Below are 18396 nucleotides of genomic sequence, written 5' to 3'. Positions count from 1 at the left end.
TTCTGGAGTGTTTTAAGAAAATGCTTGGCACACAAAGCTAGAATGGGGGCTATATGAAAACAGTATGTAGGTGGGAATGGGAGAAGAGAATTCTGTTTACTTTTCTAACAATTATCTGTGAAATGCAGCACAAAAAGTAAAACTAATCCTTTTCCCCCCATTTGTTCATAGTTTCACTTTCAGATTCTGATGGAGGGAGGAGAGAGAGAAAAAAGGGGCTTTTTATAAAAAGATTTTTAAAATATCATTACAGTGTTTTAACTAGATTCTGACTCTAGGAAAAGATAAGATATACCTTTAAATTGTCCTAGGCCTTTAAGGTTGTTCTTGGATGCCAATATTGCAGTGGGATAGGATTTGGAAGATCATGTGGTTCATATAAATGTGTTACATGCTTATCCGTGTTATGTGTGTCAGTATAACAAAGCCCTTGATTATAAATTCCTCATGAAATAAGTTGTGCACAACTGGTTGGTAGTCTGTGGTAATTTAATCTTTCAGAGGTTTCTGTCTGCTTTTTGGAGGTAGTGTGGGGAAAAAGAGAAAGTTACTCACCTTGAATGATGCTCACTCCTGGGTCCAGGTAAAACTCCCCCCTCCTTAAGGTTTTGACCCATGAGGTGGTCTAGGTCTTATAATACCACTCATGACCCATATAGTATTTTCTCTTTCCTAATATTTCAATGATTGTTCCTCCAAAAGAATGAGGGGCAGGATGAAACTCTTGGAAAAAGTCAGTTCTGGATGATGAGCATTAGATAGAAGTTAAGAGGCAGCACCTATCTAAGCCAAGCACAAGAGAAAAAGATATATCAAAATCTATTCGAGGGGTGGTAGGCCGGATAGAGAATTTCACAAGAGGATCTCGTCAGCTCAGCCAAAAAAGGCAAATAGTTGAGTAAGAGAGAGCCATTTTTAAAGATAGTATTTGCATAGTTTCTTTCTCTCCAGCAGTAATAGGGTTACCATATTTCCACAAGCAAAAAAGAGGACACAGGGGGGGGGGGAGCCCCGCTCTAGCCCCGCCCCATCCACTCCCTCCCACTTCCCACCCCCTGATTGCCCCCCTCAGAACCCCCAACCCCACCCGCTCCTTGTCCCCTGACTGCCCCCTCCTGGGACCCCTGCCACTAACTGCCCCCTAGGACCCCACCACCTATCTAAGCCGCCCTGCTTCTTGTCCCCTGACTGCCCCCTCCTGAGAACCCCCCACCCTCACTGCCCCCCTACGAAGCTACCTGTCCCCTGACTGCCCCGACCCTTACCCACACCCCCACCCCATATTCACACCCCTACCCCCAGACAGACCCCGGGACTCCCATGCCCTATCCAACTGCTCCCCGCCCCCTGACAGGACCCGCAGAACTCCCAACCCATCCAACCCCCTCTGCTACCTGCCTGCCTCGATCCCTCTCCACACCCCTGCCCCCAACAGCCCCCCCAGAACTCCAGACCCATCTAACCCCCCCGCTCCCTGTCCCTGACTGTCCCCCTGACAGCCCGCCCAGAACCCCAGACCCATCTAACCCCCCCTGCTCCCTGTCCCTGACTGTCCCAACCCCTCTCCACACCCCTGCCCCCCTGACTGCCCCCCCCAAACTCCCGACCCATCCAACCCCCCCTCCCTGTCCCCTGACCAGGGCCGGCTTTAAAGAGCCCAGGAATTGGGCTGCGCTCTGGCTGCAGGGGCTGGGGGGAGCCGGGAAGGGGCTTTGGCTGCCCAGTGGCGCTTGGCCGCCGCTTTTCTGTCTATAAATAGCTGACCGGGGGGAAATCCCAGACATTTTTAGATTTTTAAAAATCCCCCCCGGACGGCTATTTATAGACCGAAAAGCCGGACATGTCCAGAGAAATCCGGATATATGGTAGCCCTAAGCAGTAAGAATCCTCAGTAGAGTTCTCAAGATATACAAAAACTGCAACAAGCAGCAAAGGTTAAGGTCACTGGCCAGAGTGCTAATTAGAGGTTTTTTTCTGTAGTCCATTTATTCACCTCACATGCAGGGGCTGAAGATAGTATTTATACTTGGTAGGAGGAGGCATGTGATAGGCAGTAGAGAGCCTGCTCACACTCTGCCCCACTACTGTTGTCTTCCAGGGTAAAACACATCCCTTTGGGAGTTCCGTGAATCTTGTGGAAAGGAACAAAGAACCTGGTGTATGAATCCCAGAGATGGTAGTGTGGTGCAGAGGCCTGTAGTCTAACTGTCCAAGCTAACCGAAGCCAAACTCAGCCTGTTACTTACAATTGTTGATAAAAGTCAGCAGCACTCAAAAAACAAAGACTTACTGGATTATCTAGGTTAAAAGAACTGGGATAAGGGTTCTTCCAGGCTCCTCCCAACCGTCACAGGAGGATGGGTGGACCAGAAGGAGTGAGATTGAGCATTATGGCTGTCACTTCCATGGTGCCCTAGAACCCCAGGATCCAGTGACACCACTGGGGCTTCACTGGTCTGATCCTGAAAGGTGTCCTTACCCAACTAGGCCAGAGGGAACAGATGACATTGGCACTCCAGGTACTTCTGCTAAATCCTGAATACCTGCAATGTGAGGTTTGGGTTCCTTCTCTTACACATGAAGGGTTTATTTTTTTTCCCCCTTTCCCCAATTTCCCTTTTGCCTCTGTCTCAGAGCCTGGCTTAGCCAGCTGTGTCAACTTCATCTTTTGCAACAGAACTGGGAGTCTGTGAGGCAGCTAAAGACAATGCCTCACCCAGCCCACCTCTGGTACAAGTTTGTCAGGTCTCAGAGTGGCTAAAAAGAGTGTTATCCCCATTAAAAAGCACCATACCGCTAAATGGAATAAGGAATATTGTTAAAATAAAAGCCTTATTTAGTACTTGTTTGCAATGTTGTTGTAGATGTGTTGGTCCAAGGATATGAGAGAGACATGAAAGTTGAGGCAATATCTTTTATTAGACCAATTTTTGTTGGTGAAAGAGACAAGCTTTTGAGCTCAATAAAGCTGTTCTACAGGTCTGGGGATTAGTGGGAAAAGTAATCAGAATGTCATAGCTAAATACAAGGTGGATCAGATTATTAATTGTAAGGCGTTAAAGTGAATGTTTAGAATGAAATATACATGAGTTAAGAGGCAAGGTACTGTACATCTGGGGTCAGGCTTGGGTTATGGGGGGGTTACAGGTATCGTTTGCAAGGATGTAAAGATCCATACATATTGCATAACCTGCATAGACCCAGATTGGGGTGTAAGAGTTTTTAAAGTGTCAGTGGATAAGTGGGCTTGGGTACGCCACCCATGGAATGAAGAAGGAGTCCAAGTCAGTATCAGTGTTGCAGATAAGTACATGGGTGGGGTACCCTTGGTCTGTCAGGGAAGGAAGTGGGTTATTTCCCTGGTCGTCGGTCTCGGTTACTCAGTGTGGTATTGACTGTGTCCTGTGACGTGTTCTGTATAAATGTCTCTGGACAACCTGATAGCGTCAGACACCATGAGCTGTCTCATGAGCCGGGAATAGCGTCGACCAACTCCGCGTGCTCTCAGAACCGGCTCGTTGTGGGGGGTCCCAGGAGCCCAGGGCTCCCACGATCAGGGCGTGTATCTGGACCTCGTAGCCCTGGGCTCTCAGGGTCTTGGCCAGCGTGTTGCAAGAACCCATTCAAAATGAAGTGGGCCCTTAACACCTCCTCAGTCAGGACAGAGTTAGTGGGTTGCAGATTTCTGTAATGAGATATTAAACTAGTGTTTCTACTGAGTCTATGATTTTTGTCTAGCAGAATTAATTTAAATTTTGAAGCCCATTCTTTGAAGGTGTTGTACAGGTTTCCTTGGGAAGCTTTCAGGATTCATGGCTCCTACACATGGCTGTGTTGTCAGGATTATGGATCATTGGCCACAGATTTTTGCATCCGTTGTTATGGCAATGTCTGGTGCCACTTAACACCATTGTGATGTTGTGCAGTCTATATGGTTTTATAAAAGCATGATAATAAGTAAATATAACATAACTGGGATAGTTTTATAAAGATTTGATAAGTGAATATAATGTAATTGGGATATGCTTCGTGCAAAAGGTCTCTTGTAAGGTATCATTACAAAGCTTATAATCTACTGAGTGTGATCATCCTAGTTGTAGAAATGTACCACTCTTCTATCTAAAACTAGAAATATAAAATACAACTCTAAGGGCCTATTGTAATTATGTAAAGTGTGGGCCATTAATGATGGTTTGGAATCTTGATGACTCCCATTAACCAGGACCATTGTCTGCAGATGGCTGTGTTTACCTGTTAGTCTTCCTGTATAGGTGTGTGCTGGTAAGTGAGTAATGAAGTTTTGCAGTGATATGTGATTATGTCACCTGAACTGGAATCTATCTTTAACCTGGTGCTTTTCTGGGAGGAGGGAGAGGGGGGGAAACCCAGAGGGACAAAGATTAGACATAGATTTGCGCATTTTATTTTATTTTGCTTGGTGACTTACTTTGTTCTGTCTGTTACTACTTGGAACCACTTAAATGCTACTGTCTGTATTTAATAAAATCACTTTTTATTTAGTAATTTACTCAGAGTATGTATTAATACCTGGGGAAGCAAACAGCTGTACCTCTCTCTCTCTATCAGTGTTATAGAGGGCGAACAATTTAGGAGTTTGCCCTGCATAAGCTTTATGCAGGGTAAAACAGATTTATTTAGGTTTAGACCCCATTGGGAGTTGGGCATCTGAGTGCTAAAGACAAGCACACTTCTGTGAGCTGTTTTCAGGAAAACTTGCAGCTTTGCGGCAAGTGATTCCGATCCTGGGTCTGTGTTGGAGCAGATGGGAGTGTCTGGCTCAGCAAGACAGGGTGCTGGAGTCCTGAGCTGGCAGGGAAAACAGAAGCAGGGGTAGTCTTTGCACATTGGGTGGCAGCTCCCAAAGGGGTTTCTGTGATCCAACCTGTCACAACCATCATATCCTGAGAGGACCTGCTTCAATACAGAAAATACCCACTGACCACACACGCAGAGATAGCACAGAATGAGGTACACCACACGTGCATAAAATGCCCCAACAACTACGATGTGGGTGAAACTATACAATCCCTATGCTTTTGAATTAACTCTCATGCAAAAAAACACACCACCTTTCATTTCTGCATGACCTGTTCACTTTGCAAAATGAAGACTTCATAGCTGACCACTCAGTCCTTGTATATAGTGCCATACTGGAACCCATACAGAGTATCAACACTTGCAACCCATACTTGATGGGGACCCCATCCAGAAATAAATCTTTCCGGTATTCTGGACTTCAAACAATTTCCCAGCCTCACTAAGTTCATCATGAGAAGCAAGCTCCCCACAGATTGGGATACATCAACTCAAAAGTGGTACCACACCCTGCCAGAACAATAGATGCAAAACCTGTAGCACAGGGGTCGGCAACCTCTGGCACGCGGCTCGCCAGGGTAAGCACACTGGCGGGCCGGGCCAGTTTGTTTACCTGTCACATCCGCAGGTTCAGCCCATCGCGGCTCCCACTGACCGCCATTCACTGCTCCAGGTCCATGGGGGCTGCGGGAAGTGGCGCAGGCCAAGGGATGTGCTGGCCATGGCTTCCTGCTGCCCCCATCGGCCTGGAGCAGTGAACCGCGGCCAGTGGGAGCCGCGATGGGCTGAACCTGCGGACGTGGCAGGTAAACTGGCCCAGCCTGCCAGGGTGCTTACCCTGGCGAGCCGCGTGCCAGAGGTTGCTGACCCCTGCTGTAGCATAATGTCATTGTAGCAATGACCAACAGAAGTTGGTCCAATAAAATATATTACCTCACCCTCCTTGTCTTAATTAATGTTATCACATTCCAGGGTGCAATCCAGATTAGTGAGGAGTTGTGTCACCACTAGCTCTGTAACCGTAGATGCCTCACAATGCTTTTCTGCCCTAGCTCCCAACCTGGGCCACTCTCAAACAGCCACACACCAGTCATGCTCTGGCTTCCAGCAGCCTTAGTTACTACTTGCAGAGTGACCTCCAGCACAATCCCAGTCTAGAATTTTCCACAAAATGTGTTTTCTGCACTGTCCAGCCCGTCCTGGATAGGAGATAGAGGTCTGTTGCTCCTGTAAGGGGTCAGTGTACAACAGTTTGCTACTTTAACTGGAGATAACCAATTCAGTTTAAACAGAACACTGGATTATTCATAGATTCTAGGATTGGAAGGGACCTCGAGAGGTCATTGAGTCCAGTCCCCTGCCCTCATGGCAGGACCAAATACTGTCTAGACCTAGACCTTCCCTGATAGACATTTATCTAACCTATTCTTAAATATCTCCAGAGATGGAGATTCCACAACATCCCTAGGCAATTTATTCCAGTGTTTAACCACCCTGACAGTTAAGTACTTTTTCCTAATGTCCAACCTAAACCTCCCTTGCTGCAGTTTAAGTTTAGTTTTATTTAAATAAACTTGTTTTATTTTTTTTAAACTAAAGATTTTAAGTGAGTACAAGTATAAGCCATTAAAAAAAGTTAGCAATGATTACAGGATAAACACTTGCTAGTAACTAAGACAAACTAGACTTGGTTCCAGGTAAAAATCCTTACATGCTCAACCATATAGCGGACCAAATGCTCAAGTCAGCATCTGCCCCCAAAAGGCTGCTTCCTTTGCCTTCTTAGGTAAAAGAATTTGAGAGCGAGAAGAGACACCTGGGCTGTTTTTGCATCTCACTTTAGTCCAATTCCCATTTAAAGTGGATTCCTTAGAGGATTATCCCTCAAGGCAAAGTTTATTCAATGCATTTATTCAATGTGGAGTCTGGGGGTGAAAGTGGCCCCAGGCTTTCATCTTCTCTGTCTCTGGTGAAATGCAGATTTGCCTGGTCTCCACTTGGCTGTCTCAAGGACCTCCTCATTTACTACTTATATGTAAATTGAGGTAAACACATTTCTTTGTTTAAGATAGACCTGCTTAACCACTCCTGCCTAATCAGGGTGACATGGGTTTGAACATATACTCCCAACATCATACATGGGGAATTTGTAACTTTACATATAATGTTCACACACATTTCACGACGGCATTATAGGCTATTTTGTACAAAGATTGGTATGTTGGCTATGAATACAGGGGTGCATTGGTCACAAATATTTTACATTTCAGTTGCTTTATCTATTTTTCCTTCTTTTTCTGTCTTTGATAAAAAGTTAACAAAATTATAATAGTGCTTGTTACAATGGGAGTTGCTAGTCATAAAATGACATGCAAAACAGAAACGTTAAGTGTGGGGTTTATTAGCCTCCTATTGGGTCCAAGACACCCCTTTTTCAATTGGCTCCCTAAGCCAAAAATTGTGGCCTTTACATCTGCCCTTGTAAATCAAAAATTGTAGATCCAAATCTTTCTGGGTGTACACAGCATAATTCACATGCAGCATTAAAAGGATCAGCAGTATAAAAACTGGAAACTTTTATTGTAAATTCTGTCACCATTATCCACTTTACACAAAAGCTTGTTTTAAAATTCTTGAACACATTGAGTATATTTGGGCTAAGCATGCAAAACAAAAAAGGTTTTTAAATAATTAAATAAGGGTTTAATATTTTTTGGAATTTTACTCTTAACCAATACTTTGTGTTTTTCTTTCATATATTTTCAAGTTTGTTGCCAGTCAGAAAACCTACATTCATGTAAAGGATAATCTTTAAACAAACAAACAATGGTAAAATCTTAACCTTAAATTGCTTAAAAAAAAAAAAAAAAAAAAATACAAAAACCAAACCAAACAAAACCTCCCACACCCATACTAAATTAACACCGGAGGTAACAACTCCTGTTAACAGAATGCCATCTTGAGTCAGGTCTGCTGCTACCACAATGAGAGACTGTTTGCAGTCAAGCACCTGAACTAAAGGCTAGTGCAGCACCAAGCTTTGTTGTAATGTGCATAAAATAAATAAAGCATGTAAGTCAGCGTAGTATTGCAGGTTAAGATTCCTGAGATGGGCTAAATTGCCATGATGTCCTCACACAGATGCTGGGGGTAAAACAGGTGAACATCTGTCATGAAATAAAAATGCCTGCCTATTTTTACTACCTCTGGTTTTGCAAGTGGCTGATGAATAAAAAAAAGCTCCAAAGATCATGAATTTGTTGCTTCTTTTGAAGAACTATACTTGGGTAAAAAGACTGTTAAACACTAGACATTTCTCCAAGTAAGCAAGTTTAACCATTTCTGCATAGAATTCTCAGTTTGTGTAAGTGTGCAGCTTTACCTGTACAGGCTTAAAAAAGGGAAAGGGCGTTATTTCCCCACCTTCTCTACCCAGTCTAGGCATACAGACAAAAAAAGTGGTTAGCCCTACCATATTTTTATGCATCTATGAACACACTGCCAACACCAGGTTAGGGTTTCCGTTTACTACAAACGCAATACATTTTTAAGCTTTAATATTGAAAAGAGCTAACAAGTTTTATAACATCTAATCAAAAGGTAAATTCCAATTTTGGGATACCAAATCTGCAAATCTTAAAATACAAAGTACTTTGTTTTATATTTGTAATTTATGAACCAACATGGTTATGCTTAAACAAAGCACATGAGGTTTTTTGTTTTTTTTATAGGGGAAAGGCAATACGTCGCATTTATTGAGAATACAGCAATTAGCATATGCTATTCAGTCACACACACCATGCACACAGTCCCACCAGTCCATGTTATAGTTACCAGTTCAGAGTCTGGATCAATCTAGCAGCCAGCCAGATTGGTCACAGAGGGGAGCCGATCTCTGTCGGTTGCAATCCGATCCTCCTGGAGTTGTTGGCAAGACGAACCTAAAGTCCCATAGCAAAGTACCCTGTTCCGATAGTCCTTATTCTCCATTGAAGTCTATAGATTTTGCTGAGTCAGTGGTTACTCCTATGTGAATGTTATCTTTTATGGCCCAAAACACCTCCAGGAGGGTCTTCCTGTCTGATTTAGATTTAATCTATTATCTTGTGTTTTAAGGGAGCTAGCCTTCACCTCAGGGTTGTCAATCTGCCCCTCCTCAATCATGGATGCCGGTCTCTTCAGTCCTTCTCTCTTGGCCATCTGGCTTCAACAATGGTCTTCACACCTTATCTTTTCCTGATGCATGCATTCCTCATTCACACAAACAGTTCTTTACAGAGACCTTCAAAAAGGTAATAAATAGTGTTTAATATTAAACAAAAAAGGCATTGTAAATTATGCCTTAGTTGACATATTTAGTATCTTTTCCTACATTGGGGCCTAGACCTTTGAAATTCCCCTAATCTAATTAACATAGACACAGACAAGATCCTGTCTGTTACTTGCAAATCATGAATAAAAAGAAAATGGCTAATACTAGCATCCACTATCCTATTCATTTATTCTAATACCTTAATTCGTACTACAAGACCTGCTGTATATAGCCAAAACATAACCAATTATATAACATCAGAACTACTACACAAATTTAGTTCATAATGAGAAGGGATGTCATGCAGAGGCCTAAATTCTAAACTATCCAAATTAACCTTTATATAAAATTGTTTGTAAGAGTCAAAAACAAGTAGACTGGTTCAAATTGGATTGCTTACAAGAACAGGGATAAGGGGTCTTCCAGGATTGGTAGAGGCACTAATTGATCTTGCAAGCTCAACTATAAATGTTTCCTCCCAGTTCTAGAATTTGAAGTCACCTGTGTGTTGATTGGTTAATGTTAATGAGATGAGGCTGCTGCCCCTTCCTAGTCAAAAAAGAACAGGAGTACTTGTGGCACCTTAGAGACTAAAATTTATTAAGAGCATAAGCTTTCGTGGACTACAGAAGAAGTGGGCTGTAGTCCACGAAAGCTTATGCTCTAATAAATTTGTTAGTCTCTAAGGTGCCACAAGTACTCCTGTTCTTTTTACAGATACAGACTAACACGGCTGCTACTCTGAAACCTTCTTAGTCAGTTAATGGGTGCAAGGTGTACCCAAAAGGAGTGAGCTTTATCATGACTGCCACACCCATTGGCTCTTGGGATCCTGCTATCCATCAGGATACCTTTGGGGCTTCATCATCCTGATCCTGAAAGGCATCCTGAACCAATCAGGCTAAAGAAGGAGTGGGCAAACTTTTTGGCCTAAGGGCTGCATCAGGTTTCAGAAATTGTATGGAGGGCCAGTTTGGGGAGGCACAGCCTCCCCTAACAGCCAGGCATGGCCTGGCTCCTGCCCCCTCCAGGACCCCTACCCCATCCACCCCTCCTCCTCTCTTCCCCTGACCACCTCCTCCAGGGACCATGCCCCCCCCTTCCTTCCTGACTGCCCTCCCAGGACCCCTGCCCCATCCAACCACCTTCTCCCTGTCCACCCCTAACTGCCCCCCCACCCCATCTAACCAACCCCTTTCCTTCCTGACTGTTGTGTCCCCCACCCCCTGGGGACTCCCGCTCCATCCAACCACCCCCCAGGACCCCTGCTCCCTAACAGCCCTCCTCAGACCCCCCCCCCTCCATCCAACCACCCCTTCTCCCTGACCATCCCCAGAACCCCCACCCTCATTCAACCCCCTTGTTCCCCACCCTATGACTGCCCCCACCCCTGTCCTCTATCCAACCCCTCTCCCCTGCTCCCTGCCTGGAGAGCCGGTAGCTGGCGGCACTACAGCTGTGGTGCCTGGCTGGAGCCAGCCACGCACTGCATGCAGCACAGAGCACCAGATCAGGCCAGACTCTGCTACCCCAGGAGCTCACAGCCCTGCTGCCCAGAGCATTGGACCCATGGCACAGTGAGCTGAGGCTGCAGGGGAGGAAGGACAGCAGGAGAGGGGCTGGGGGCTAGCCTCCCAGGCCAGGAGCTGGGCAGAACGGGCCAGCAGGCTAGATGTGGCCCATAGTTTGCCCACCTCTAGGCTACAGAATGGATGACAACAGCACTGGCACCACTTTCAGCTAAATCCTGAACCCCACTCAGAATGTGGGACATGGGTTCCTACTCTCAACCCCAAAAAATAATGCCAGCATGTCCAAGTGTTGGACAGTACGCAAAACAAACATTTAAAGGCACCATAGAAATAATCTTAGTTAGTGAAGAAGTGGGCCACTTAAGACTAAGATTCAGGACTTCAGACAGATTCACTAAAACCATTTTTATTCATCCAAAAAAAACACACACCACCTTATACATATTTACCAGTATAACATTTTAACAAAGCACGTGGATTGTCTTTCCATACTGCCAGTGTCTAAACCTTATATAACGAAACCCCTAATTATGCAGTGAACATCTTCCATCCAATGAAGACCGGCTTCCTTGTTTTTTCAAGTGTTGACTTTGTGCAAAGAACTAGATAAAGTGAAGTGTTAGCTGTATAAGAGCCCAGTGAGTTTAGCATTCGTTAAAGGTCACTGACATACCTGGAAATGGAAGCCTATCAGGATGTAGGAGCACAGGCAGTCACAAAAATTCTCAGTCTGTCTGTGCCAATCCTGACCAGAGATTTCTGTTTTAGTCACTAACCTCCAAGACGGTCAGTTAGAATGTCAACTGTGGTTTAGGTGGCCTGGACTCTACCAGGAACTGGCCAGAGATCAACTTTGCAACCTGGATTTCACATTTATTCTGTAGTTTAGGGAATGACATGTGAAACCAGCCAACATAAATGACTTGTCTCACAAAATGCTCCTTCCATCAGTAAGCACACGTGAACAAACAGTGAAAGAGTTTAGCCTAATGTACAAGAATCATGTGCAGTCAACCCAAGTAAAAAACTTTATTTCTTGAATTAAAATTAAATACTTGTTAATTTGTTGAATTTGTTACCCGTTGTATTAAATAGTCCTAGAGATGGACAGATTTAAAATCTGCTTTTGGTATTCTGTTCCCTTCAATTTAGACACAGTAGGAAGTGACATGCCAAATATTTCCCTGGGTCCCAGTGTGAAGCAGGCTTTGACCAGAGAACCTTTTCAGTGCAGTTAGTTATCCATTGCCTGCTGGGTATAAACCTAGCATTGTTCTTTAAAATATTTAAGAAAGCCTTTCCCTTAAGGGCTCTTACTAGACCCATCATTGTGCAACCTTGATCCTTGATTTTATAATGTACATATGGTCCCTTGAATCTTCAATGCAGCATTTAGCTTTTCCCAGCAAGTTAACAGGATCCTCTTGAATCCAAAAAAACAGGTCAGCACTTGTTCCTGTTGCCTGCAACAGAAAAGCTTCTGTGAGCTTCTTGTAAATGTTTCTACTACTGTAGATAAACAATAACTCAAAGTTCACATATTACCCAAGACATTATTAATTCCTGCTACTAAGTTACAGTTCTGCATTTCTCCATATGGAATGAGTAGTTTATATAATGTGAAGTCTTGTTTTGACTATATTTGAGGGATAATTGCAGGCAAGTGTGGACACTTACACATGATCTGAACCACTGATACTCAGACCTCAGTGATTCAGGAGCCACATTAGTGATCAATGTTACCCAAACAGGCCACAGTAGTGTGAATTCATTGTTTCATTTACTATTTTATATATTATAATTCTCACAGAAAAGTGTCTGACTCAGTATTTTATCAACTACAATTGGTTAACATAGTAAAAGCATCCTGATTGGTTAATAATTAAAATCAGTGTTTTAATATGTGCTGAAAGAGCCACAGGAGACCCATGAGAGTCTCAATTGGAGTATCACTCACCTGATTTAACATCCACACTTACCTTCTTTTAAAGGAGTTTTGGGAGCAACATTTTCCTTGCTATCATGTTGAAAAGCTTTAGAAGAATCAAAGCGCCTGATGCCCTGAATTTCATTCAATTGCTCCTGAAGCTCTCTCTGTGCTTGTTTTTCCTTAGCTACCTGAGCACGCAGTTTTGAAACCTCCTGAAGTAGGAAACCAACACTTTAGTACAATTCTGAGGTCACCACATTATGAAGGAAGCAGTCATGAGTCAGTTATGTTAAGCTATGTTAAAGAAGGCTAGCCAAGAGAAGTCTGTAAAAACTGAAAGACAAGGTTTTTGGATGGTTGGAAACTTTATTATTTACACCTGACTCAAGAGCATAGCATTCTGGAAGTCTATTAGTGTCTCACAGCACCACCAATATCCCCTGCTTTCTTTGCAAGGCTCTGGCCAGTGTGGCAATATGGATCTTAAGATCCATTTCCATTAGGTCTAGCAAGAGGTCAAGCAGAGAGATTTGTCCTCTCACAGCTATTACCTGGTTTGTCAAACATTAAACACTAGCCCAGATGTAGATGCCTGGAGCCAAAGCAGCTCATTCCAACTCCAGGCTAGAGAGAAGTGTCCCAGATTATTTCATTATTTTAAACTCTGAATAAATTCAGATGTTTAGTGTCAGCATCTAGATAGATTATCTTAAACTAGGATGATGTTGCTTAGTGGCTGGACATGATACATGCATTAGACATATCAGTTGACAAACCTGTTTGAGCTGGGCATTCTCATCTTTCAGCTTCATAACATGTTTGATTTTCTGCCTCTGATTCTGATGGCCCAGTAGCTTAGCATATGAATCACTTAATTTGTTCAGCTCTTCCTGGGCTGCACCATGTTCATTCATGAGAGCATTCTTCTCTGCCTCAAATGCATCCAGTTGTTGCTGAGAGAGAGTTTGAGGAAGAGATCTTTCAAGTAAGGGAACATGAGCTATCACTGCCTATTCCATTAAGAATAGCCATGCCCCCAAACACTTCTGTTAATAGTTCCCCTTAAACCTAAACTTAACAAACTGGTGATAACCAGCTAACATCCTTCCCCAAATTGGGACACTGGAAGTCATATGTAAGAGTGAGGGGGGGGGGGGAATGGGGGAAAACTAGTGGCATAATAATATCTTCCAAGTTAACTTCAACTCTTAATAGTTGAGTGTTGACCCACTGGTGATGAATCTTAAGTTTCTAGATGCTGCTTAAAAGTGTTTAGCACAGAGACTAACCTGAAAAGGCTTAGTTTTGTTGTGCAAGTCTTCATAGAGAGCACGCCAGGTTTGTATCTCTTCTTGGAAGCCAGCAGACACCTTTTCATCTACAGTTTTCCTGAACAGAAACACACAAGCAGATTTACATTTAAGATTTTTAAACAGCATGTGTTCGCAAAGGAAGCTTTTAAAAAGCCACTCAGTCTAGTCTTAGATGTATTCCCATTACTAAGCCACTCAGAGATCTGGAGTCACCTTGATCTTTCAAATTCAAGCTGTTTCTTGAAGTCTTCGGTTTGCTCTTCCAGTTTTGTCTGAAGTTTAGTTATCTGTGCAATGCAGGATTCCTTGGTTCTCCTTATTTCTGCTTCTTTTAGCGCTAGCTTTGTCTGGGCATCTAGAAGCATCCTAGGGAAGGGAAAAGTTAAACAAACAACTGTTACTTCATGAAATATTTGCAGATTTAATCAGCGGTAAGCAAAGCTTGCAGCATTCCAGCTACTATACTTACAGAAAGAATGGTTAGACTGAAATAGCAAGGTTTCCACTGGCAGTGTTGCATAAGGCAGCCAACGGAGAGATAGTAAGGGGCTATCAGATTAAGCCTACAAGATTTGTAATGTTTCAGTAGTTCAGGCAGTATAACTTTCTGTGCAAGGAAAGCTTCTGTAAAGCCTATTGATCTGTCCAATGAGGACTGTTTTAGCACATTAAGTTAATTCAAGGTATTTGTGTCTTATTCCAGTAGTTGTCAGATACAAACAGGGACACAACTTGGGGTGTATCTATTAATGGATTACCCACTCAAGCTACTTGGAGGGATACGTCTCATGCAGACAGACCTGCAAAGCTAAACTAAACCAACAGGTGTAACTGAATAGTTTATGTAAGCAGTAGAAGCTTATGACTTCTGAATGAGAAGAGCCCCTAAATAAATCCAGCAGGAATTGCTCACTTTTGTCTCCTTAAATATTTCAAGGTGGTGTGAACTTGAAAGTGTTTTAATGAAGTTATTTGTAAGATTCTAAAATGAAGAGTTAGTGATTTCGGTAAGTTACTATTTAGCCAAGCTACAAACTTCACTGTACACAGAGCTGGAAAAAAATCAGTTTGGATGTCAAGAGCCCAACTGCTCTTTTATAATCTTACCAAAGGCTTTTAAAAATGCTACATCATTCACTGGTAAGCCTTTGGTTTACTAGACATATCCTGTTGTAGTCAAATACTGGAGATAGTTAGATAACTAACTAAAGTGAACTTGTGACAGCTTTCAAGACAGTTAAATACCACTGTAGTGTATCTTGAGGTCCCAGATTAAAGAGCAAGAGAAAGTTGGGTAGCACAGATTAGTCACAAATATTCGACCCGGATGGACTTTAAGGCAGGCACCTTGAGTAGCCAACCCCAAAACTGCAGAATTAGAGCTGGGAGATTTAGGTCACGCAAGGCATTTGGAGAAGCAGTAAGTTCCCTTTTCTGTGTCGCCAATAGCAGGAAGCTTTTGGGTGGAAAGCATTTACATACAACGTAATAAATTGATAGTCCATTAACCAAGTTATGATGAGGGATTTTAAGTGTCACTAGGAGACCAGGTATTGTAGTTAGCTATCCAACTGAACTGAATCACCTCCTAACCTGCATTGCATATACTAGTGGATTTTGCACAGCAACCTTTCAATGCCCTGCAGCTGAAGGTCTATTACTCCAACAATGAGAAACAGTTCATAACACTAGTTGTACTGGAGAAATATTCCTTATGGTCTGGCCATAGGCATGTCAGAGATGCCCCCCCAACCACTTTAAGGAATAATCAGATGGTCCATTACCTTGCATATTCCTCTTTTGCCTTGTCTTTAGCATGTTCCAGCTCCTGGAGTTGCTGTTGTGTATCCTGGCCTGCTTTTCTCAGCTCAGCTACTTTCTCCTGTAGAGAAGAATTGTCCAGTCGGAGACATGCCATTTCTTCAGTCATAGATCCCTTGTAACTAGAAGGAACAGTTTTTTTTTTGTTTTTTTTTTAAAGCATGTTATTTAAATTATAATCTTCATTTTGCAGTGTTCAGTCCTTTTGAAGACAGTAACAATCCACCATAAGTTTGATGCAAGTTGTATTTGAGATCCCATCACAGAATCATAGTAATGTAGAGCCAGGTGCTTCAAGTGGTCTAGTCACTACTTCCTCCCTATGCTGAGGCAGAATTTCAAGACCATCCATGAAAGGTATGTGTCTAATGTGTTATTAGAGACCTCCAATGACAGGGACTCCACAGCCTCCTGTTTCAGTGATTAACTATCCTTATGTAGTTATAACTTTTTCCTGTTATCTAACCCAAGTCTCCCTTGCTCCAGATTAAGCAGATTGTTTTTTGTCCTAATGTCAGTGGATTGGAGAACAATTCATCACTTCCTTCTTTAGATCATAGAATATCAGGGTTGGAAGGGACTTCAGGAGGTCATCTAGTCCAACCCCCCACTCAAAGCAGGACCAATCCCCAACTAAATCATCCCAGCCAGGGCTTTGTCAAGCCTGACCTTAAAAACCTCCAAGGAAGGAGATTCCACCACTTCCCTAGGTAACCCATTCCAGTGCTTCACCACACCTCCTAGTGAAAAAGTTTTTCCTAATATCCAACCTAAACCTCCCCCACTGCAACTTAAGACCATTACTCCTTGTTCTGCCATCTGGTACCACGGAGAACAGTCTGGATCCATCCTCTTTGGAATTCCCTTTCAGGTAGTTGAAAGCAGCTATCAAATCCCCCCTCATTCTTCTCTTCTGCAGACTAAATAATCCCAGTTCCCTCAGCCTCTCCTCATAAGTCATGTGCTCCAGACCCCTAATCATTTTTGTTGCCCTCTGCTGAACTCTTTCCAATTTTTCCACATTCTTCTTGTAGTGTGGGGCCCCAAACTGGACACAATACTCCAGATGAGGCCTCACCAATGTCGAATAGAGGGGAATGATCACGTCCCTCAATCTGCTGGCAATGCCCATACTTCTACAGCCCAAACTGTTGTTAGCCTTCTTGCAACAAGGGCACACCATTGACTCATATCCACCTTCTCGTCCACTGTAACAGTGAATGGGATTCTTCTGGCCTAAGTGCAGGACTCTGCACTTGTCCTTGTTGAACCTCATCAGGTTTATTTGGCCCAATCCTCTAATTTGTCTAGGTCCCTCTGTATCCTATCCCTACCCTCCAGCATATCTACCACTCCTTCCAGTTTAGTGTCATCTGCAAACTTGCTGAGAGTGCAGTCCACGCAATCCTCCAGATTATGAGATTGTTTATCAGGTTCTCCCTCAGCCTTCTCTTCTACAGAGGATTTAAAACAAAACAAAACGAGCCATACCTTTCCTAATAGGTCAGGTGTTTTAAATCTTTTATCATTTGTTGCGGTCCTTTCCTATTTGTCCACATATTTCCTAATGTGTGGTGCACAGAATTGGAAACAAACTCCAGCTAAGGTCTCATCAGCACCGAGTAGAGTGGGACAGTTATCTCCCACGTCTTACATATAACACTGTGAATACATCCCAGAATGACATTGTTGACACTTATTTTGTTTGTGATCATTATAACCCCAAATCTTTTTCTGCAGTATTACTGCCTAGCTAGTTCCCCCTCCACCCCAATCTTTGTTGTGCATTGATTTTTCCTTTCCAAGTGTAGTACTTTGCACTTATCTTTATTGAATTGCATCTTGTTGAATTCAGAACAATTCTCAATTTGTCAAGGTTGTTTTGAAATCTAATTCTGTCCTCCAAAGCGTTTGCAACCCCTCCCAGCGTGGTACCATCTGCAAGTTTTATAACCATACTCCAAGTCATTAATGGCACATCAAATATAGTATACAGATACCTACTAGAGCGCCCAAATTATAAGCAGCCTCTACAATCCTGTTGAAATTGTACTGAAACTTGAAGTTTCAATTACTACAGATGACCAAATACAAAACTCTCCATTTCTGTCAAAAGTCACTAAGGGATCATACATAACTCTCTGAATGCCCTTTTGTATAGCAAACAGTTTCATCAATCTGATTTTATGTAATTACACATTGTTTTAAAAGTTAGGAAAGTACTGGCAGACAAGCCGAGTGTTTTTGCTATTTCTGTATCCTCTGCCAGTTTTAAGAGTTTAAAAGTACAAGATTACCAGTTCAGTTTTAAAATACTTTACAATATTATGTGTAGTTTCCAGTGATTAAAGCAACAGTATCCCTAATTGGAGAACAGCCTGTGATCAGAAATTTAACTGTCATAATAGTCATCTGGATCTTAACAGAAAGTTAAGCTGCACTTGCCAATGCACATAGTCCTAATGTAATTTTGTTTTCAGGAATAGGAATATCATTTGGAAAGAGTGTTCCACTAACATTAGTGTTGGGTTACAAGTGTATGGCACATATCACGTACACAAGAAGTTGAAAGATTTAAATGCCCATATAGGTGCTGACTCCATGGGTGCTCCAGGGCTAGAAAAATCGGGGGGGGGGGGGGGGGGGGGGGGG

General features: G+C 42.9%; 1 protein-coding gene across 2 annotated transcripts in view; it reads right to left on the bottom strand.

Moving 5' to 3' along the window:
- Positions 1–11830: 11830 nt before the first annotated feature.
- The window catches only part of HMMR (hyaluronan mediated motility receptor), a 24293-nt gene continuing 17727 nt past the window's right edge, over positions 11831–18396 (bottom strand). For both annotated transcript variants that reach the window (XM_034780138.1, XM_034780139.1), the window contains 6 exons: positions 15708–15866; positions 14137–14289; positions 13900–13999; positions 13387–13563; positions 12660–12822; positions 11831–12143 (listed from right to left, as the gene is read on the bottom strand). In XM_034780138.1, the coding sequence (XP_034636029.1) occupies positions 12124–12143; positions 12660–12822; positions 13387–13563; positions 13900–13999; positions 14137–14289; positions 15708–15866 (772 nt within the window). In that variant the 3' untranslated portion in view covers positions 11831–12123. The remainder of the gene's footprint in view (positions 12144–12659; positions 12823–13386; positions 13564–13899; positions 14000–14136; positions 14290–15707; positions 15867–18396) is intronic.

Source organism: Trachemys scripta, chromosome 8, assembly GCF_013100865.1.
Source record: "Trachemys scripta elegans isolate TJP31775 chromosome 8, CAS_Tse_1.0, whole genome shotgun sequence".
Classification (NCBI taxonomy): Eukaryota; Metazoa; Chordata; order Testudines; family Emydidae; genus Trachemys; species Trachemys scripta.
Note: the sequence above shows the minus strand (reverse complement) of the source record. Positions and strands in the feature narration are given on the sequence as shown.